At 36.9% G+C, this 21,681-nt stretch overlaps 6 protein-coding genes and 2 long non-coding RNA genes across 12 annotated transcripts; 3 read left to right on the top strand and 5 right to left on the bottom strand.

The window, feature by feature from the left end:
- Positions 1-1,800: 1,800 nt before the first annotated feature.
- On the bottom strand, positions 1,801-2,783 carry LOC108854137 (uncharacterized). Its single transcript, XR_001949837.1, has 2 exons — positions 2,661-2,783; positions 1,801-2,447 (listed from the first exon to the last, which is right to left on the bottom strand). It is a non-coding gene; the product is annotated as an uncharacterized LOC108854137 (long non-coding RNA).
- A 98-nt stretch (positions 2,784-2,881) lies between these two features.
- On the bottom strand, positions 2,882-4,370 carry LOC108854136 (uncharacterized). 2 transcript variants are annotated; one of them, XR_001949835.2, is made up of 5 exons: positions 3,694-4,370; positions 3,413-3,560; positions 3,208-3,310; positions 3,052-3,103; positions 2,882-2,960 (listed from the first exon to the last, which is right to left on the bottom strand). It is a non-coding gene; the product is annotated as an uncharacterized LOC108854136 (long non-coding RNA). The 2 variants fall into 2 exon arrangements; XR_001949836.2 differs by having other exon boundaries at positions 3,208-3,306; positions 3,694-4,348.
- Positions 4,371-4,871: 501 nt separating this feature from the next.
- Positions 4,872-6,178, bottom strand: LOC108851307 (F-box/kelch-repeat protein At4g38940). The gene has a single exon (XM_018624715.2). The coding sequence runs from the start codon at positions 6,061-6,063 to the stop codon at positions 4,885-4,887; it is 1,179 nt and encodes a 392-aa protein (XP_018480217.1). The 5' UTR covers positions 6,064-6,178; the 3' UTR covers positions 4,872-4,884.
- An 830-nt stretch (positions 6,179-7,008) lies between these two features.
- On the bottom strand, positions 7,009-8,521 carry LOC108851313 (V-type proton ATPase subunit c1). Its single transcript, XM_018624722.2, has 3 exons — positions 8,278-8,521; positions 7,576-7,861; positions 7,009-7,418 (listed from the first exon to the last, which is right to left on the bottom strand). Exons 1-3 carry the CDS (start codon positions 8,504-8,506, stop codon positions 7,286-7,288), a joined length of 648 nt encoding a protein of 215 aa, XP_018480224.1. The 5' UTR covers positions 8,507-8,521; the 3' UTR covers positions 7,009-7,285.
- Positions 8,522-8,583: 62 nt separating this feature from the next.
- Positions 8,584-10,364, top strand: LOC108851312 (protein BASIC PENTACYSTEINE5). 2 transcript variants are annotated; one of them, XM_018624721.2, is made up of 2 exons: positions 8,584-8,722; positions 9,313-10,364. In XM_018624721.2, the coding sequence occupies exon 2, from the start codon at positions 9,320-9,322 to the stop codon at positions 10,127-10,129; it is 810 nt and encodes a 269-aa protein (XP_018480223.1). In that variant the 5' UTR covers positions 8,584-8,722; positions 9,313-9,319; the 3' UTR covers positions 10,130-10,364. The 2 variants fall into 2 exon arrangements, with proteins under 2 accessions (XP_018480223.1, XP_056865186.1); XM_057009206.1 differs by having other exon boundaries at positions 8,611-8,722; positions 9,282-10,364.
- A 3,523-nt stretch (positions 10,365-13,887) lies between these two features.
- Positions 13,888-14,364, top strand: LOC130511947 (uncharacterized). The gene has a single exon (XM_057009895.1). It carries the CDS (start codon positions 13,888-13,890, stop codon positions 14,362-14,364), a length of 477 nt encoding a protein of 158 aa, XP_056865875.1.
- An 881-nt stretch (positions 14,365-15,245) lies between these two features.
- On the top strand, positions 15,246-17,608 carry LOC108849028 (bZIP transcription factor 29). Of its 3 annotated transcripts, none has more exons than XM_018622522.2 (5): positions 15,246-15,551; positions 15,652-16,654; positions 16,756-16,888; positions 16,980-17,064; positions 17,169-17,608. In XM_018622522.2, exons 2-5 carry the CDS (start codon positions 15,726-15,728, stop codon positions 17,360-17,362), a joined length of 1,341 nt encoding a protein of 446 aa, XP_018478024.2. In that variant the 5' UTR covers positions 15,246-15,551; positions 15,652-15,725; the 3' UTR covers positions 17,363-17,608. The 3 variants fall into 3 exon arrangements, with proteins under 3 accessions (XP_018478024.2, XP_018478025.2, XP_018478023.2); XM_018622523.2 differs by having other exon boundaries at positions 15,658-16,654; XM_018622521.2 differs by having other exon boundaries at positions 15,670-16,654.
- Positions 17,609-19,458: 1,850 nt separating this feature from the next.
- Positions 19,459-20,276, bottom strand: LOC108852230 (protein SMALL AUXIN UP-REGULATED RNA 16). The gene has a single exon (XM_018625734.2). The coding sequence runs from the start codon at positions 20,182-20,184 to the stop codon at positions 19,870-19,872; it is 315 nt and encodes a 104-aa protein (XP_018481236.1). The 5' UTR covers positions 20,185-20,276; the 3' UTR covers positions 19,459-19,869.
- Positions 20,277-21,681: the final 1,405 nt, after the last annotated feature.

A 21,681-nucleotide genomic window follows, 5' to 3' on the forward strand; every position in this document is an offset into this window, starting at 1 on the left:
TATGGGGTTCCCCAAAGGAGGGTCATGTCGAGCATATAGTTATGGCGGGGTTTGTTGCTGCGAATGCAGTTCTAAAGCATGTCAACATCCTTTCATACCCAATCTTCATTAAGTCTTCATTCATTTTTTATATGATTACATAAACATATACTTCAACTTTACAATAAACTAGAGTCTTTGGCCGCGCTACGCGCGGCAATGCTTCTACATATTATTTTTGGTTAACTAATAGATAAAAAAAATAGATGTTCTAATTTATTATTTAGTAAATCCTATTATATGAATATGTTTTTATTAGTTTTCATAATATATTTCTTATGATTGTAACCTCCTTTCTTACTATTATTATAGTAAATATGACTGTTCTAAGTTGAAAGATGTGTCTCCTTTCCAAAACAGAGATATACAATAGTTTAAATTAAAAATATTTATAAAATATATAAAGATTTAAATACACTAAAATTTCTTCAGAAAAATATATTAGTCTGTTTCGTAAATTTTGAGATTTATTTTTAGTTATTTTATTTGAATAAGTAATATGTATATTGTATAAGAAATTAGGATATTAGAATTCAAAATTGGTTGTTACAACAGTACAAAGCATAAGCCTTTAGTCAAAATAAAATAAAATAACACAAAGCATATTTTAGATGGTACACAATAAGAAGGTGAATATAGAAGAGAATTAACTAAACTTAGTTGTGATTCAATTTTTTTTATTTCAACAAACATTTTAACTTTTTTTCTTTTTGAATTGTATTAAATTCTACGCTAAAAATCCTTGCAATTTACACATTCTTCATCTTATACGAGATACTAAAATTAAACTGAAATACAGTTATTAATAATGATAGAATAAAATATTATATAATATTTTAGAAATATAATTATACAAAAAGATTATTTTCCCAGTTTAAGTGCGTTTGATTTGGTAAAATGTATCTTTCATAAATATTAATAATATTAAATTAGTAATAAAAACTGGTTTATCATTTAAGACATAAAATTCTAAATTTAGTTAAAAACAAAGATATTCTCCTTAAATTATTTTTTGTCTTAACAAATATTGGTTGAAAGACTGAAAACATAGACAAAACTATTTCAAATGAGCTTTGAAAAAAAAATTACGACACCTTTAAATTTTATTATTTTGCCAATATTTGTATTTGAACTTCATCGTATTTGTTTTGTAATCTGAACGAAATATTAATATATGTTTTCCAGGCGAACTGATGGTTCATAGATAATATTTGTTTTCGTTTAAAAATTGTAATTCTAACAAACACAATCTGTTTGAAACTATATGTGTCACCGACAAATGACTTTTTGTACATAACAATTTACTATATTTTCTAAAATGTAATTTAAATAAATATCAAACCTTCCAAATGATATCTTAAGTGATAAAATTATATTCAAAAAGTGTGAGAACTAAGAAAGTTAAAGCTAAACAATCAAAAGGTATTGTCTAGAAACTAAACCAGTTAAACCAAAAAATCAACATTCAAATTGTCAGTTGTTCTCAGCAGTTTTTTTAATAGTATATGAATATTTGTAGACTAAACTTTTTTAGCCAAACCTTTCCCCCTTGAATTTTCTTTTCAGACAAAAATATTATACCATATGGCATGTTCTTCTCCAAAAGTAACATGGACTTATTTTTATTTTTTGAATAATTTAACATTCTTTCAAAAAAAATATATATATAGACTTATTAATACGTAAGAACAAACAATAGTGGTTAGCACAACTATAAAGACTATCATTACCACTGTCATGTTTCTAATTATTTATACTGGGTTGGATCAAAGTATAGTATCTTTATTATTGGGAACCTTAATACATCCTCTTCCTCCTTTAGTTCTTATACCTCTCCTAACTTCATCAGAAGAGAACGTATATGACCAATTACAGTTACGTAATAAATACGTTTAATTTTTTTATGACAACAAATCTTGATTAAACATATTTTGACCGTCATTTATTTGCAAGTGAAGGATATTTGGAAGAGTGATGTCCAAAAGTTGCTCCTTGTGCTGTACAAATACAGATCCACTGTGGCCTCCTTTTCTAAAGTGCTCCCATCCATACAGTTACTCCACAAACGCATGACTCTCTGCTCATTTTATCCGCTTTTGTATCTTAATAAATCCGTCACATCCGTCTGTGATCATATCCGACATGCTGGCCAGAGTGCAAAGGTCACAACCGTACCCAGGCTCCACACGACCCACTGACACCGGTTAGAGTATCGCTTCCATACGGCGAGAGTCATTGGTTCAAATCGTTCCAATACAACCATTAAATATCCTGGAGTGTAAGACGGAGGGGCTTGTCTGAGGGCCGCTTGGGCTCGCTGATCTAGTCAGGAACCTCAATTACTTTTCAAGTGTCGTATCCAAACTTCTTCAAGTAAACACCACCCTGATAATCTCATTGTACCTACCCTGATAACGGAGCAAATATAATAGATTCAATTAAGCTTCCAAATTATATTATCAATCTCAAGAGCAGCACTTTGAACAAATTGAAGAGATTAATCCTAGACAAAACACAGGCGTAGAAAATATTGTATTGATTTTACTATATCAAGTATACTTCTTCCTAACTGTCAGAAGTATTCTAAACTAATTAGGTCCACAGATAACAGAAGTAGATACCATGGTGATTTACGCCATAGACTTTTGTCAAGAGAACTAATAAAGAGCTTATCTTTGCCTTAGGTGAAACCGTGAAAGTCTAGTGATCTTGTGCAACAAATTCCTGTTACCATCAAATGCTCTGCAACACAATATAAATATCTTAACCACAGCAGTTTATCTGTCCACAACGTTTTCTAAGAGAGAAAAAAAAAAGATGTGATGCAAAGAGAGTGGTGTATATGCCTCCTTCAAGATGGAGCGCAAAGTCAATCCTGCCTTTATGGATCACTGCTCGTGGTCAAGCTCTTAATCTTCTAGCTGCAACCATTTCAGGAACCATCATATAAACGGTCATCAGTGATGATGAATGGTGGTGTGAGTTGTGGCTGCATGTAAACATTCACAATACCTGAGCGTTTAGTTTCTTCTGAGTCTCAGTCTCCTCTTCAAGCATCTGCACCCTGCAGCATTTGAAACCATGGGAAACAATCAATCAATCATTTGTTTACCACTTTTGGAAGTAACGTAAAGAACAATCTCGAAATGGTGTTGTATCTTTTATTACCTCTGCTCCAAGAAATGAACCTGAGAAGATAGAGCAGCCTCCCTTGCAATCTGTTAATTTTAAAAGGCTCTTATTCATATCCTTCACACCAACGAAGATCTGGCTTTCGGTATTCACGTTGGCATTTGTAAAAAATGAAGATCTGTAGTCAATGAAACAGAGCATATGCAAGAAAATAAGCTCAACAGAAGAACATAAAACATACCAGCAGCTGGATCATAAAGTTGAACCAATTCGGTTAACCTCTCCTGCCAAAGCACATAAAAGATAGTGTACAAATCACACCAAGAAAATGAATATAGAATTAAAAAAGGTCGAGGTCGTCATAACCTGGGTATCTAACAGAAGTAAGCCTGCATATATATATCCAAAGTAATTTAGTATACGAAAAAAGAACTTAGGAAACAAACTAAAAAATACAAATCCTATTTCAAATGAATCAAATCTGAAATCAAGATAGAAATCGATTGAGAGAAAGTTCCATACCTAAAGGACGCAAAACTTTAACGGTCTCCAACCTTCTCGTCATAGTCTGTGGACCTTCCTCTCTCAAGTGATCTAACCCATGACATATGACCTCTCGCATTTCTTTGACTTCTGACGCCGGAAGAAGCGCCGGTTTGGACGTTTGGTTTGCCTCGACCGGAGGAGACCGCCGCACCTTTTTTAGACTTCACTGAGTTAACATCGCCGGAAGAGATACCGGGGTGGACGACTGGGTTGACCGAACCGGATGAGACAACCGCTGGGTTCGTTGCCTTCATGGAGGGAACAACGCCGGAAGAAACACCGGATTGAACATCGGCCCGCCGCTTCGCATTTCGAGTTCTCTGAGTCGGGTAAGCTTCATCGCTATAGATAATCGAGAGGGTAATAGCAACTTTGATGTAGAAGCAACATCGAGAGGTTTTATAGAAGAACAGAAAGAGGAAGCCAAAAGATCTCATTAATGGGTTTAATGACAGATTAAAGAGCGTAAAGGCAGAAGAAAGAGGAGGATGAACACGATCATGAATCGACAATCGCAAACGGCGATTAGGGTTTCTACATCGCGGTAAGAGAAAAGTGATGAGAGCATTGTCTTGAGCTAATGGGCTGGCAGAAACAACGCGACGTCGAAGCCCAGAGTCGGATTTCGGTTGAAGCCCAACAGAGGAAAGGAAGGATCAACGTGGACGAATGCTGGTCTCTGATTGGACTGAATTAAAGTGGTGACGTGGACATGCTCTCTATTCAGCTTATTAGCCTTTTAGTATAGTATTGATTACATTTGTCTCATCCAAGCAAGCAGTATTAACAATATATAAAGTTATCTCTTCTACTTGATCATGTTTTATATATTTGTTACATGTTTATAAGTTTTAACAGTCAGGTTGATTACTGAAAACTTTAGCAATTTTCATTCACCATATGTTGTCAAACTTAAGACCCCAAGTAAGTATTGAATCAGTGACACGGTAAATATAAGATTCAGTAGAGCTCATAAGCACACAAGAACACATCATGATGATGAGGATTAGATTCAGTCAATTCACAGATGTAAAATAGACCCAACAAACACGAAACATTGACGTCTGAGAAACACATCCCAAGGGAGGTTTTACAAAGCAAACATTCATACAAGCACCAAGAGACAATACTACTAAGTATCCTTTTTTGTATTCATTCACAAGAAGATCAGAGAAGAACAGCAACAGGTACACAATCCATAATACGAAAGTTGCCACCAAGCACAACTTCACACCACTTAACTGTACCCCAAATATCACCTCCTCCTAGGCGTCTCTCCACGGCAATCTCCGCACACCAGATCTCTTCCTTCTGCATGAACAGAACCATTTTCCCACCTCCATAACTCGCAGCTTTCGACCATGAACAACCCCGCGGCAATAGACCTTCCAAACCTTTCACAACTCCCCAAGATCTCAGCTTAGGATCATAAGCTCTCAAACACTTGCCACGAACGTCATAGTAATACAAGACATCATCGATGACACAAGAACCGGACCACTCCTTGGAGTGCAGAAGCTCATCTCCGACGCAACTATTGGGAACTGCAATGGGATCGTAAACGAAGCTATTGTAGCAAGTCCTCATGTAAATCTTACCTCCCATAGCCACACTACTAAACCACACTTTGCCTTGCTCCCAATCTGGCCTCGGCTTAAGCTTCCAAACCTCAGTCTCTGTATCAAACACCATCATCGTTCTTGACCTTGATTTCATCGGCGAATGACCATCTGATCCTCCGATTACATAAATCTTTCCCTCAATTACTTGCGCCACGGAACCAGCAACCGCCTTGGGCATATCAGCGAGAGGCCGAGACGTGTGAGATCTACAATCGATGAGAGAAACACTCGACGTGATGCTCCAATCTTGAAATCCACCCATCACGAAGATGTTAGAACCAACGGCGACGTAGCTTCCCTGCAGAGGCATCGGAGGGAGCGAAGGGAGATGGACCAAGCGATGATCACTCGTTGTTTCTCTGTTAGGTTTGATGCAAAGAGTAAACCAGTGGATGTCAGAGGTCTGATCCTTGGAGATTGCGACGTAGATGAACTGCTCTGTGCACCCCAAGAAGGATCGTCTCGCGTATAGCTCCGGTGAAGCGATGAGCGATCGGAAACGCCTGGAGACTTGGGAGAGAGTCGGGTAATAGGATCGAGAGACACGCGCTACGATGTCGACGAAGATTTCTTCGGGGAGAGAAGAGATCGGAGACGGCGGTTGCTTCTTCTGTGCCCTAATTTCGGAGGAAGAAGAAGAAGACATGTCTCGATTGATGATACTCGGATCATACAATCGACCAAAGCTCCAATAAAACCCTAGCTTTTTCAGGAAGCTTAACATGTAAAACTGTATTTATATGTGTGATCCGACTTGGCTTTTGTATATGTATTGAGGGAAGGAAATCGAGAGTTTCAGAAACGCTTTTACGATTCAGTTTCACAGAAAGAAAGACGGTTATGACGCTTGTCATCACTGTATAGGGTTGGTGTTGTGGACTAAAGAATATGGGCCTGGGCTCAATACTTAAATTCTTATAGACCCATACATGTGCTCAGATAATTTAGCTGTACGTATATGGCTCCTGTAGTACCTGGATGAATCCAGTGTTCTTGTAGTTTTTGATAGGGGTGGGCAAAAAACCCAAACCGAATCGAACTGAACCAACCAAACCGAAGTTAAACCGAACCAAACCAAACCGTGCTCTTTATGTAATCCAATTGGTTTATGTTTTACTTAATCCGAACGGTTTGGTTTGGTTTGGGTTTAAACCGAACCAAACCGAACCAAACCGATAATCCAATATATATATAGTAAAAATATATATGATATATATATATATATGTATGTATTAACATATTGTAAATTTTAGTTAAAATTTCGTTTTTCATTTTTTCATAACTTCCATATCTTTAAAAAAATTATAAATATGATTCAAATAATACTATTATATATAAAATCATGTAGCATAAGTTTTTATATTCTCACTCTATCGTTTATGAGTTGATTAGTTTTTAATAAAAGTATAAAACTAATGCCTTCATATTTTATAACCAATACGAACTACACCGAACCAAACTAGACCATAATAATGTAAACCGAACTAAATCTAAACCAAACCGAACCGAATTAAACCCAAACCGAACCCAAACCAAAGCTATTTTGGTTTTAATTGGTTTGAGTTTTATAAAACCCAAATTACCCAAACCAAACCGAACCCGAAATTAAACCGAAATGCCCACCCCTAGTTTTTGATAATAATAAGTAATCAAAGAGAAGAGTTCCATAAACAAAGATCAAATTGAGTTTTCTGTGATTTTATTAGAATGACAAAAAACAAGTATAAATAAGAGGGTGTCTCTCTTAACTGGGAAGAGAAGAATATTACAAACATAACACAAGGGTGGAAAACGAACAACACTTTGGTGATTGTGTGGTTTTTTTAAGAAACGTGCTACATAAAGTAGCAAAACCACTGGGGGACTCCCTCTACTAACCTGAGAAATAATATAAGACGAGAGCGAGAAAGCAAAGCAAAGAATCCAAGAAGAAGCGCATTCTCTTCTCATTCGGCTCGGGACTGACCAGCTCGGGAAGACAAGATGATCCCGACGATGAGACCGTATAGAGCCAGAGCTTCAGCGAAAATGAGGATAAGAATCATACCAACGAAAAGCTTTGGCTGCTGAGCATTGGCCCTGCCATCAAAAGAAAAAAAAGTTGCTTATCATACAATATATATATACGAAGGGAATAATACACAAATCACATTACAAAGTGACACATGTCACAAAAGCTACGAATTGTAAAAGAGAAAGGCCATCATCCATGTGCAAAGGAGGGAAGAGGGATTACCTGACACCAGCATCACCAACAATACCAATGGCCATTCCAGCAGAAAGACCAGCAAGGCCACAAGCGAGACCAGAAGAGAGATGAGCATAACCGTCGAAGAGGTAGTAAGATTTAGCCTTGGGGTTAATACCGGTACTGATGATAACAGCAATAATCAAACCATAGATACCCAAGACACCAGCCATAACAACAGGGACAATAGACTTCATGACCAACTCAGGTCTCATAACACCCATAGATGCCACACCGACACCACTCTTGGCAGTCCCATATGCAGCTCCCATGCCTATAGGTCAAACAGTAAACTCCACCACGGTCAATGAAATACACTTGTATTCTTTCTCTCTATTAGATCAAATGAAAAGTTAAAAGGAAATCAACGATGGTAACAAAGTAAATATCTACGTCTCCGCCACGGCAATTAGCAATTTTCCCTGAGCTACATTGGGTATGTCAGGAAAGAAGAGATGATTTTAGAAAACTAAATAAGTCAGATCACAAAAATCTGATCCAATGCCTTAAACTAGAATCCGAGAAAGAAACCGATACTTAATTGAAAATATAGCTAAGTCAAATCAAATCCAGGGGAAAAATAAGAAGAATGTGCAGATCGGTTGACTTCCACAGCCGAAACTTGGAGAGACACACAAGACCATCGCAAAATTGAGAAAAGTTAAAAAAAAATAATGGAAATGGAATTACAGGAGAAGACGAGGGCTGCGGCAGCGCCAAGGAAGCCGAAGAAAGGAGCGGTCTCATCGCCACTGAACGTAGACATCTTCGACGATCTGAATTTTAAGAAGACGCCGGCCGATGAATCTGAAGTTGAGATCAGAGGGTGAATGATTGATGGATGGATGATGATGATATCTGTATTAACAACCTCCCCAGCGAAGAAGCGCACACGTCGGGATCTGAAGATGGGCTTCATTATTCGGCCCACGTTTTAGACAACATTCTACTACGTATTGTAGACAGACGATAATAACCTTCCTTCTTCTATCTGTTTAGAAACTGGTAAAAGGGTATATTTGTCAATTAAGTGTGGAGCTCAGCTATCTTCTTCCTCCTCCTCCTTGGGCTCTCTCTAGAGACCATCTCCCGAGATCTTTCCCGACTGCCTTTGCTCGTTTCTCCCGCGAAACCCGTAAGCTTTCGATCCATTTTCTTAGTATTTGTTTTTTTCATGCCCTTGTTACATACCGCTTCATGATTCGAATATATATATATATACACACATTATAGGGTTCGAATTTGATTTTTCCCCAATTGGTTTGCCCCTACTTTCTTTTTCTTCGAATTTGGGAGCTATCAACTTGAAATTCGAGAACTCTTTGCTGCTCATATATCGTGGAGAAGAGTGACTCACTTGTAATTTGTGTAATGGTGAATTTAATCTATAGCTGCTAACGACTAGTGATGAGTGAGTGAGCATTTTTCTTAGTGATCCTACATTCTAATCTTTATGTGGATTGGATGCTCTCTCAACTGAAGTGCTTAGATTCAGTCTACATTTGGATTCTTTTTTGCTTTTCTTTCTAGTCAGTAAACAACTGTTATCTCTGATTAGCAAAATCTTCATTACTAAGGAGTTTATGCTCTGCTGCTTTCTGTTACCATATCTTTTCGTACTCTTTTACTCTTCAGCCTATTCTCTGAGAAACTATTCACAATCTTTGATTTCGTTCTTTTTTTTTATCCCACAGGACAGGAGCTAATCAGTAATTGTTTGTGCAGTGGGAATATGATGCCTCAGCATCAGATCAAGGAGCAACATAATGCTCTCGTCATGAACAAGAAGATCATGTCCATCCTTGCCGAAAGAGACGCTGCCGTCAAGGAAAGAAACGAAGCTTTAGCTGCTAAACAGGAAGCGTTAGCTGCTCGGGATGAAGCCCTTCAGCAACGTGACTTAGCTATCTCCGAAAGAGATAATGCTATCATGGAGAGGGATAACGCCTTAACTGCTCTTCAACACCGTGAAAACCATCTCAACTACATTCTCGCTTGTGCAAAGCGTGGTGGCTACCAATCCTGTTTCACTGACGAAACCCACTTACCCAACCCTTCCCCTTTGTCAACCATTCCACATGAATCACCCACTACCAAAAGGAAAAAGGATCGCAAACAGGAAACGGCGAGGTCAAAGGGAAAGAGAGCCGGCGGCGAAGATCTGAACCGTCAGCTTGCTTCTCCTGGGAAGAAATGTAGAAAGGATTGGGACTGTAACGATGTGGGGTTAAACCTTGTCACCTTCGATGAGACGACAATGCCTGTGCCAATGTGCACTTGTACCGGCACTGCTCGTCAGTGTTACAAATGGGGACATGGCGGGTGGCAATCCTCTTGCTGCACAACCACTTTGTCGCAGTATCCGCTCCCGCAGATGCCAAACAAGCGGCATTCTCGAATTGGCGGTAGGAAAATGAGTGGAAACGTCTTCTCCAGGTTACTTAGCCGTTTAGCTGGAGAAGGGCATGACCTCTCCTCTCCCGTTGATCTCAAGGACTATTGGGCTAGGCATGGCACGAACCGCTACATCATTATCAAGTAGCCGAGATTTATGAACCACTATGTTATATCAGGTGTGTTTCTCTCTTCGTCCCCCCCCCCCTCCTTTTTTTTAACAATTAGGTTCAGAAGTCGCGTGAAAGAAAGGCTCATTGTTGTTGTCTATAGTTCAGCTAATGCCAAATGTTTAGTAGTATTGTTTTGACTTGGTTCCGGGGTTTATGTAATTGTGAACAGTCTAGTGAATGATGTCATATTTTATTTTAAGATTTCGAAAAGCAATTGTGTCAACTAAAAACAGGAAGTTTTTTTATATATGATCCTGTCGAGTGGCGTTAACAAATTCTTCTATCCTCTCTCTCCCTCGTTAACAATTCATCGTCCAATGGATCCATCTACTACGGCTTGTCTATATCTACCTGTATTCTCATCTTGTTCGGTCTTTGTATCCTCGTAGTTGTTTCTTCCCTGCAATTTGCTAGCTAGGCTGTGGAAGAAGGTCGTGTTGAAATGAAGGAAGTCATGAAAGAAAAATCTTGATTATGGTTCATCTAAGCTAAAACGCAAAGTTTCGTTCTCGTTGCATAGCCAAAGTAGGACCATGCCGGACTAGGTGAGGTTTTGAATCACCATGGACGATGAATTGATAGATCACTCATCCTCCCTGTGTCAAATTTCGTTTTGTAATATGAAAGGGGTTAACTAAAATATAGTTGTTGTTTCCCTACATGTCAAAATTCGATTCTCGTCCGATATGACCTCTCTCTTTTTAGAGAGTTGATAGAATTCGCCACGTATCGTAGAGAGTCCAATAATGGGAATAGTATAACTGGGTCCCCATATGTATGTCTGTCTTATCATCTAACGGATGTACTACAAACCACGTGCTACCATCGGCGGAATTGTCGCTACTCGTATTTAAATTCAAAGATAAGCGAGAGAGATGTAGGGTCCGCTTCCACTTATATATTTGTATAAATGTGGTTTAGTTAAAACCTACAAATTTCATTATTTTCTTTTTCTCCTTTGCCAAACAAATTTATTTATATTTTTGATGTTGATTCGCAAATATATACATTTTTTTCTTCATAGATTAGTTTTACCTTTACTCAGTAAATATGTGTCTGGCTAAATTTGTTGGTGAAAATTTTCTTCTTTTATTTTCTTTTCTCAAAGTTGTTAAATATTTATTTAACTACAAAGTTAAAATTAAGTGGACTCACCAAATAGTATATTCATTTTTATAGAAAAAGTAATATTCTAAAGCTTTTTTTTATATATTCTAAAGCTTTAGACGTGCGACAAACGGTTATGGATGTTGCAGCATTTGCCAAAATAATATCAAACACACACATACCAAATAAAACACTGTGATGTTAAGAAATATCATGCATCAATTCATCGCAAGCAAAAAAAAAAAAACAATTTGTCTTGATTTATGATGCAGGATTGTTTGTGAATTTAGTTACGTATGTTCAAGAGCAAAGTCCCACTTAGTATTACTCTGGTAAATATGTTTGGCCCATATTTAGATCAGTGAAACATTTCCATAATTCCATTGAAATATACAAAATAGTAGATGGTCATACCATTTCTTTTTCTTTAAGATACAACTAGATCTTGATCCGCGCTTTGGAAGCGCGGAATATTTTACGATGAAAAATTTCACTAATAACTTAACAAATATTTTGGTAATTTTTAAAAGTGTGTATTTAAAATATTTTTGCATTTAAATCAGTGTTTTTAAATTCAACCTGATTGTGATTATACCGGCTAATTCGGAGATATGACAATTCAATTTAGGTTTTTAAAATATTCATAGTAAAAAAATTATTAAAACCCGAGACTAACCGATTGAAATGTTGGATGACCGATATGTAATCTAATTTGATATGTAATCTAATTTGATTTAAATTGTAATAATTTCATAATTTGTAATTTTATACTCCAAATTTTAAAGTTCATTAGTTTACAATTTATGAAATTATGACGTTTCTACAAAATTTTAAAAAAAAAATAATAGATATAACATAACTAAGATTAATTATTGTGTTGTTTGGAAACATTGATAGTAGTATAAAAAATATATTGTTTGGAAACATTGATAGTAGTATAAAAAAATAAATATATTGTTTGGAAACATAGATAGTAGTATAAAGAAATAAACATTAATGATTTAATGTAAGTTTAACTATAAAGTATAAAAATGTATTTAATTTAAAAACTTACAAAATAAATGTTAGGTCCAATAGAATGTTTCTGTTTTAATAAGATAGATTTTATGTATACAAATCGTGTTAGAATTTTCGACCTAAAGTTTCGGTTCATATATATAGGCGTTGTTCAGTTTCCGTTAATTAGTGGAAACACGACCATTTCTGATATGACTAAGACTTAATCCACGTGATTTATACCCTTAGTTACGCGTTTCCATTATCCAAATCTCATGAGGATCTATGTTTGGATCAAATAATATTATGAATCAAGTAACACGTTTCCGTTTTCTATGATTCATAATCAGCCTAAAACCAATACATTTCATTATTTGTTCTGAAAATATAGGCTATCTTCACCGTATAGTTTTTTTTTTCTTTTTGGTAAAACTTCACCGCTTAGCTAGGTTACTTCTTTTATATACATATATAGTTCTAACCAAATATTCATTAACAAGAAAAGAAAGTCGAGCATGTTGTATATTGTTATTTTCCACGTTAGTTCCTCTTTTGTTTGCTGACTACTATTATTTGTACGCCGATGAGTGATATGCTATGATCTTGGAATCAAATAATTGGCGATATGAAGATATTTATATGAAACATGGAGGGAGGTATTTTGTCAAAAAAAAAAAACATGGAGGGAGGTGGGTGATAAGAGTCAACATTTGTTGTGTGGTGGGGTTCATGCAATTTAATATCATGCTTAAACTTACAAAGTAACGTGCATACTGTTACTACTAATATTGCGTGTATTTGTTAGCGATGTCATGATTTTGCTACCACGTTTATTTAGTGTATATTCGTTTTATATAAATTTGGTTTGTTAAAAGCAGGACCAGCCTGGTCAGACCCGTGGTTATCTCAAAGCGAGCAAGCCCGGCCTTTTAAACCAGCACCGGAAAATTATCTCTCTCTCACTGTTGCTGATCTTCTCCTACCTGCGTCGACAGAGTGGAATATGGAAATGATTGAGCAAGTTCTACCTTTTAACAAAGAGCAGATCCTCAGCATTAAACCAAGCAATGAGAAGGTACCTGACGAACTTGTCTGGCTGAAAAATCCAAATGGCGAATACACCACAAGATCAGGATACAGATCACGAAAGGAGACCGCTACAAACTCAACGCCAGATGAAGCTAATGCGCATATAGACTGGTTCACAAGTACCTGGAATGTGAAAACGTCAGAAAAAATCAAGACTTTCATCTGGCGATCCCTACATGATGCTCTACCAGTAGAAGAACAATTTGCTATTAGAAACATGAATATTACCTCCTGATGCCCCAGATGTAACGAGATGGAGTCAGTTGCTCATATGCTCTTTCATTGCCCTTATGCACAGAAAGTATGGGAACTCGCTCCAATGCCGCACTCGATAGACTCATCTGGCTTCACATCCACGCTCTCAGGGTGGGAAGCAGTGAGAAAGCTCCCTTCACTTCCACCTGTGGGCCTAGAGAAGGGGATCCTCTCTGCCTCGATCGTCTGGACACTCTAGATAGCAAGGAACCAACTCGTTTTCCAAAAGCGAGATTTCACTCCTGAGGAATCCATCCTGAAAGCAATCACTGATGCCAGGGAATGGATGCTGGCTCAACCCACGGCGGACCCGAAGCCTTTGAAGCCGATGATCGGGATCGAACCAAACCCTAGAAAAACATCGCTTGCTATCTTCACGCACGCTGCTTGGAATCCATCGACGAGAGCAGCAGGACTTGGTTGGATCGTTGATGATCGAGACTCATCTTCCTCCTCCTCACACTCAGCGACATCAGAACATGTTTCGTCGCCCCTAATGGCAGAAGCTCTGGCTGTTCGATCAGCCATAAACTTTGCCCTAATTCAAGGTTTCTCTTCACTCTCCATCTTCTCCGATGCAAAAGCTCTAATCGACACCATCAATCACAAAGAAATGAAGACTGAGATCTTTGGGATGCTCCAAGATATCTACCTCTCTGCACTTTCATTTATGTCGATCTCTTTTATTTCAATTCCAAGAGCAGCAAATGAAAAGGCTGACTCTATTGCTAAACAGGCCTTATGGGCCTTGACATCTACTTAATCTTTTATGAATGAAAAACCCAGTTTGAACAAAAAAAAAAAAAATAGGACCAGCCCTAAAACTTTAGAGATTTTTGACAATGTCTATGTAAACCTTTTTTTTATAAATTAATTTGAGGGTCTAAATTTTTTTTTTGAAAGTTTATACATATGTAATTATTTTCAAAAAATTAGAGAGTTTGTTGCAAATGTTTCATTTAGCATGGCTATGTGTAAGTTGTTGCGGCCTGGTTGCCACTCAAAAAGCTTACTAAACCAGCCACTTTTTCATAAGACGATCTCTAGTGTTCTGCTTCTTTGTGTTGGATTGGAATCAGAATGTTCCTTTTAGATGGACCAGTACGTTACTACGTTTGAGTGTTTTTACTCCGACTCCAAATAAACCCGAAACAAATCTTACAGCATGGATCAGTCAAGAAATAAATAATCTTACAATATGGAGGTCCATAACGTTTTTTTTTTCATAACGTTTTATATATACACTAGTATACAGTACAAGTAAAGAGGGCGAATAAGGAAGGAAATACAAAGAAAGGCTTTTACATGAGGCGGGGCATAGATACAGATGACAGAAAGAGGACAGAATCTTTTCGTGTTAGCAAAAAATGTCAAAGATGGTCGGAAATCGGAATACAATCCATATTCAAAGAACGAAAAATATACAAATAAGATAAGATTATATTGACATTAATTATAATAGAGTAACAGAGATATTCGATACTGATTGTGGTGATAAGAAAATAATACAGTTGACATAAATGGGTAAAAAAGAAGAGCATTAAATAGAAAAATATTGGGGGGTGTGGTAAATTCACGCGTATTGGAGGGTGTTTCATTTATAATTTAAGTCAGGACATCCGTGTCTTCTTTTCAATCTCTTGTCTTGCTCTCTCTCTCGTGCCCAAAAAAGTCGTTGTCTCTCTTTCGTTTTCTTTTTACTATCTTATCGAGAAAATTTTTAAAAATAAAAAATAAAGAAATCAAAGGGAGAGGAAATCGCGGAGGAAAAGAAAAGAAGAAACAAATTGGCACTTGTGTGATTTTCCAATTTTCTAGAGAGAGAGAGAGAAGACTAGAGAGGTTCAAAGTTGTGTGGGAGAGAGAGAGAAGAGTTTGTCTTAAATTCGAGGTTCTCGCCATTTACGCCATTGATTGAATCAACAACAAGAGAAGTGCGTTGAAGTTGAGGTAACTAGTTTGCATTTCGCTCTGATGAAACTCTCAAAATTTCATTTTGATCGAATTCATAAATAATTTCATCAGAGTCTCTTTGTTTGTGATGAAAAAGGTTTAGATCTTTTGTTAGGGTTAAGGGAGTGGTGAATTGGAGTGCATTATCTAGAAGAAGAAGAAGAAGAAGAAATGGGAGATACAGAGACAGATATGATCCACAGACACCATTCATCATTCGGAACTTCACCTTGTTCAATTCCCAAGCAGAAGCAGAAGCAGAAGCTGGAAATAAACCCTAATGTAATCAGTAGGTCGAGTGAGAGTGGGAAAAGAGTGGGGGTACCTCCGACATCTCCCTACTCTCAGATCCATACTAGTCACTCGCGGTCAATGTCACAGCCTTCCTCTTTCTTCTCCTTGGATTCCTCTTTGCCTCCCTTAAGCCCTTCTCCCTTTCTTCGTGATCACATGGACGACAGAGACTCCCGCCCCTTTTCCAACAACAACAACCACCCTTCTTCCTTGTTCCCTCCATCTCCCAGAAATTCTCACCGACGCTCCAACAGTGATATCCCCACCGCCTTCCCTCCTAGACCCGTCTCCGGCGGTGAATCTTCTGCCAATCCTTTCGTCAAGAAGGAAGACAGAGAAGCCATGGATGATCTCTTCTCTGCCTATATGAATCTCGATGCCTTAAACTCCTCCGACAATCTCTCTCGCGATGATATGGAGAGCAGTAGAGCTAGCAAGACTAACGGCGGTAGTGACACTGAGGGAGAGAGCAGCAGTGTCAATTACGAGAGTGGCGGCGATCACAATAACTTGAAGAGAAGAGCCGCAGACATTGCTCCTCCTCCTACCACCAGACATTACAGGAGTGTTTCTGTTGACAGTTGTTTCATGGACAAGCTCTCTTTTGCTCAAGACTCCCTTAAGCCGCCTCCTTCCCCTATGTCTCGGAAAGTTTCCCCTACCAATTCGGTTGATGGTGCTGCAGCTGCATTTAGCATGGGTGAGTTTAATAAGAAGGGAGAGTTCAGTGCTGCTGAAATAAAGAAGATCATGGCCAATGATAAACTTGCTGAGATGGCCCTCTCTGACCCTAAGCGTGTCAAAAGGTTTCTTTTCTTCTTCTTCTCTTTTTTTTTAAAAAAAAATTTTGGTGGCTTCCTACGTTTATGCAAATTTGATTCTCTATATTTTTTTTTTATTAAATCAGAATCTTGGCGAACCGTCAGTCTGCAGCGAGGTCAAAGGAGAGGAAGATGAGGTACATTGTGGAATTGGAACACAAAGTGCAGACTCTTCAGACCGAGGCTACTACTTTGTCTGCTCAGCTCACCCTTTTGCAGGTGAAGTTTCTCTTCTTCTTTTTTTTTTTTGTTTATAACACTCAGCTCCCTTGATTCTTTTTATTAACGATTTTAGTTGATTGATCCGCAGAGAGATATGATGGGGTTGACAAACCAGAACAATGAGCTCAAGTTTCGTCTTCAAGCTATGGAGCAGCAAGCCCGACTTCGCGATGGTATTTGCCCATTTCTCGCATTTGTTTGAAAAATATCTCCAATCTTATATCTATGTGAGAGAGAGAGAATGATTGTTCTTGTTTTTAAATTTATTCCGTGGCAGCTCTGAACGAAGCATTGAATGGGGAAGTCCAGAGACTGAAACTGGCAATTGGTGAGAGCGAATCTGACAGATCAAAGATGCAATCACTCAACGCTGACATGTTCCAGCAACTCAACATCAGCCAGTCAAGACAGCAGCAGCAGCCTCACCAGAATGGTGGAACCCTGTCCACAAAACCTGAATCCAATGAATAACAGAGCTGTTGCAGTTGCTGGCTGGATCAAGGAATTGGATGGAGTCTTTTAGTTTTTCTTTTTCTTTTTCTCAAGTTACATATCAATCAGTCAAACATCATATATCTCTATATCTATTTTATGTGCAGAGTCTGTTGAATTTTTCATATATAAGTCCAAGAAGTTTAATTTTACAGTATTATTATTTTAGAAAACAGAAAGAAAAAAAAAAAACAGAGAAAGAGATTCTCTGTTTGTTTTCTACTATTGAGTTTTTGATTCCCTTATATCTTTATATGTCTAGTCTAACAGCTTCCTGTCAATAATACAAAAGAGAAATGCAGGTTCAATCAATCATCATATGATATTGAAGCTTTCAAAGGCTCAGCTACTCTTGCTTCTGCAGTTTTCTGAGTCTTGACTTGATACTGATTTCGTTTGTGAATCAAAACTAGCTCGGGTTTGATATTTGAGAGTGAAATTAACTAACACAGCGGCATATGGTATTTAATTATATTTACATTTTGCTGGTTTGCCATTCTGCTACGAGTGTGATTCCGGTTAATTACTCCGATGATGTGAATCAAAGCCCAAAACAACACAAGAGAATTAGTCACCCTTGTGTTCTTTCTACTAACAGGCCGGGGAGGGATCGGATTCACTTTTTAGAGAATCAAAGCAATCAAGTTACAAAGGTCTAGAACGAGAAATCATTTCCGATCGCATGATCCTTTTGACAGTGAGAACACTATGAGCTCAGTGTCTACTCTCGTTTCTCTTTTCTGATCTCAATATCAGCTTCGTCTCAGCTCTGCAACTCACTCACTCTCTATCTCTCTGCAAATCGCAGGTTGAAAGATAGATTCAACAACAACCTTTTGGACCGTTGTAACTTGTAACCGAATTCCGCTATATACAAGTTGCTGTTTCAGCTGGCAAACTTTCTGACCCAAATTGACGAGCTAGCTACGCTACGCTACGATGTGAGGCCCATTAATGGTATGTATAACCACTTTCTTGGACCGTATTAATAGGTGAAGGTTTGGGTCTACTCTACTGATAACATGTTATGATCAAATTTATTTACGAGGTTTTAACTTAAAATTAACTATCAGTACATGAACTAACTTTAAGTTTCTTATACATTATTTGTATCTCATTTATTGAATCTTTTAGATGTGGATCTTTTCTCCAATAAATATATCATAATGTTCTTTGTAATATAACTTTTTTTACTAAATATTATAATATAACTTTCGGATGAAAATTGGTATGAACCCAAAGATATATTATTGAGAGATAAGAGTAAAGTAAGAGTTGTATGTAGGCGAAAAAACAAAAAGGTATGTGAGTCAGGACGAGTAGTTGCTATCATATACGATTTGTGGCTCGTAAGAAAAACGAAAAGAAAGAAGTGCATTCAATATGTTAACCTAAAATGCATATTAACATCATATATAGGACCAACTTATAATTACTAGAGACAAACATGCTTGTCCTGCACCTAAAGAAGTAATCCACTCATAATCTGTCTGCGTGCTATTCTTTTAAAGCCAAAACACAAAGTCGCAATATAAACCTAATTTAGAAAGGAAAAAAACAAGTGCTTGGAGTGGAGTTTTTTTTACTTTAGTATGCATTATAATGCATGCATTTAAGCTTCGCATATTGAGTCGTCTTTGACGCTCTTTAGTGTTACGGGTGGGATCGATTTATTTGTTGTTTCTCGTGGATAATATATTGTAAATTTGTAATCTCTTTATATAATGTTCAGATGTTTTAATAAGTATGATTCTATGTATAGGGAAGACAATCGGATGGAAATATTTATTTATACATTACTCGCATACAAACTTACTCACATCCGTGAAAAAAACCTAATAAACAAGGTTCATAAAAAGATAAAAAAAAAGAAGGCTCATACAAAGATCAAAATAAAAAAGAAGGCTCATACAAAGATCAAACAATTCTAATTAGTTTCAAAGAACTCGAACGTTCATAAGATCCGAACCAAAAAAATTTTTTTTTGCCAATATTCAACTTGCAGTAACCATCTATAAGCGCAGATCACCACTTTTCCAACAGATACAAGCATAAAAATGACTCGAGTAATCAAATCGGATTTATATAAAATATATAATTAATAAATGATAGATGAGTACCAGTATATATTTCATATCACCCTTTTGTGTTGTTTGCTTAATTACATATTAAGCGAGATAGCAAGTTTTTATTAAAAAAGTCTCATTACACCTCTGAACTTTTTTAGATGAAACAAAAAAAACAAGCCACCACTTCATAAAAAAACATCAATATTCTATCGAATACGAACCCCATTTAGGGCGAACTAACGAACTAAAAAACCCCATATTTACATGATCCGTGTAGAGAATGATCTTCTATAGGTGGATCTTACAGGTTTTTAGTCCAGAAAAAAAAACCATTTGGATAGCAAATCTTTATCCAAAGGCAAAAGAAGAAGAAGAAGAAAATCTTAGTTCTCATCATATTGTAAACTCTCTCCAATCTCATCGGATCATGGATGTTAGGGAGAGAAAAACGACTTCTTCACAAGGGATAGTGAGTCCTCCCATGTGGTGGAAACCGAACTCTTCCTCTGCTTGTTGAAGTAGGATCAGAAATTCGGGATGAGACAGGAAGGTGATTGGTACGATGTACCTCGTACGCTTTTCGCCTACGTAAACCGGAAAATGTCCTTTTGGTACGTCAAGAGGGAGACCTTCCTCGTCGTAGCATTGTTTCTTGCCTAAGCTCGAGCATCTCTTTAGGATTTGCTTTAGCATTGCTGTTTGTGTTAGCTTAGAAGATCTCCTTGCCGCCATTATTGTTTTAGTTTTAGTGTTTAATTTGTTGATGAGAGTGAGGGAGTGAGGAGAGAGTTTGAAGGAGAAAGGAGAGTTGTTTAGTGAGAGAGAGGTGGCGAAAGGGGGTTATTTATGGAGGAGGATGAGGATAGAATGCTAGCTAAAGCAATAGTTATTTTAATTTTCTTTTGATTATCTCATACATATTTTATATTTATATATGATCAAATGATTAGCAATAATCTAAAGTTTTGGTTAGTGCCGTCTTCTAAGACTCTTTGGAAATATTATACATTTCGAATGAAAAATTCAGCAGAACAGCTAACGGTTTAAGGGAATTATCATATGAAGTATAAGAAAATGGAAATTACAAAAATGTGAATTTAGGGCAGCTTTCTTTAAGAATATATATGAGGAAATTTATTTGTTTTCAATATTAGTAAAAATATTCCAATATTTTAACATGCATATTATGAATAACTAGTAATATTGTAATGAATATATATAGAATATAGTTTTGGATATAGAGTTTAATTTTTAAGGAGGAGAAGAAAAGCAGGAAGAGCGATACAGAGACGCATGTGACAGTGTGGGATCCAAACCCATTGAGATTAAATTTCATTGTTTGTCCTCCCCAAGACACCATGGTCCCTCCTCTCCCTCTCTTTCATTAGTTATTGTCATAAACAAGAAAAATATCAAAGTGGTAACTATTTTCATAACTACGTACGAAGAGGTATGTAAATATGTACTATAAGTACAAATTGTATGTACTCCTTAATTAATCTGTTTGGTTAAGTGTTACTTAATTAATTACCTCTAGTTTACATATGATAACTTTTGTTGGTGATTCTCAACGGTCGTGGGTATTCTGACTAATCACAAACTAGCAGCCACAATGTAACTCTTAAGTTGATTGTGCACACCAACATAACGATATCACCGGACTAGAATACAGATCTACTAGAAATAAGATTTTTATGTTCCTTGATTTTTTAAACCTAAAATATATAGGCTAATCACGCGATTTGAAAGTACCATATATGTTTTGCAATAGGTTTTAGTATATAGGACCTAATGGTAGACAAATTGCTAGATTCACAACTGTCATGTGATGAACTACAAAAGAACCAAAAATGTAACCAATAGAAATAAATATAATTGTATCAATCAAAATTACAAGACTATTTTATTAATTACAGCCATTTGGTTACAAAATATCTATTTAAGAGAACACATATGTAACAAATGCATACAGAAAATTACAAAAAATGAATACGCCTTGACTCTTGTCTGCAAGTGACCGTATTTGCTTACAATACTTATTGACCATGTTCGATATATAGTTATATGCTTATAGACAATGGGCATTTATTAGAGCTTTGTTCTTGGTCGTAAAGGGTTAGGGACAAAGAACATGTTAAGTCTCACGATCGTTCTTTTTTTTTGGTTAAAAAAATTCTCACGATCTTGAGCTTCCCATCTTTGTTAACCTGTGACATTACTCTTCATAAG

This window comes from Raphanus sativus, chromosome 4 (assembly GCF_000801105.2).
Source record: "Raphanus sativus cultivar WK10039 chromosome 4, ASM80110v3, whole genome shotgun sequence".
In the NCBI taxonomy this organism is placed as follows: Eukaryota; Viridiplantae; Streptophyta; class Magnoliopsida; order Brassicales; family Brassicaceae; genus Raphanus; species Raphanus sativus.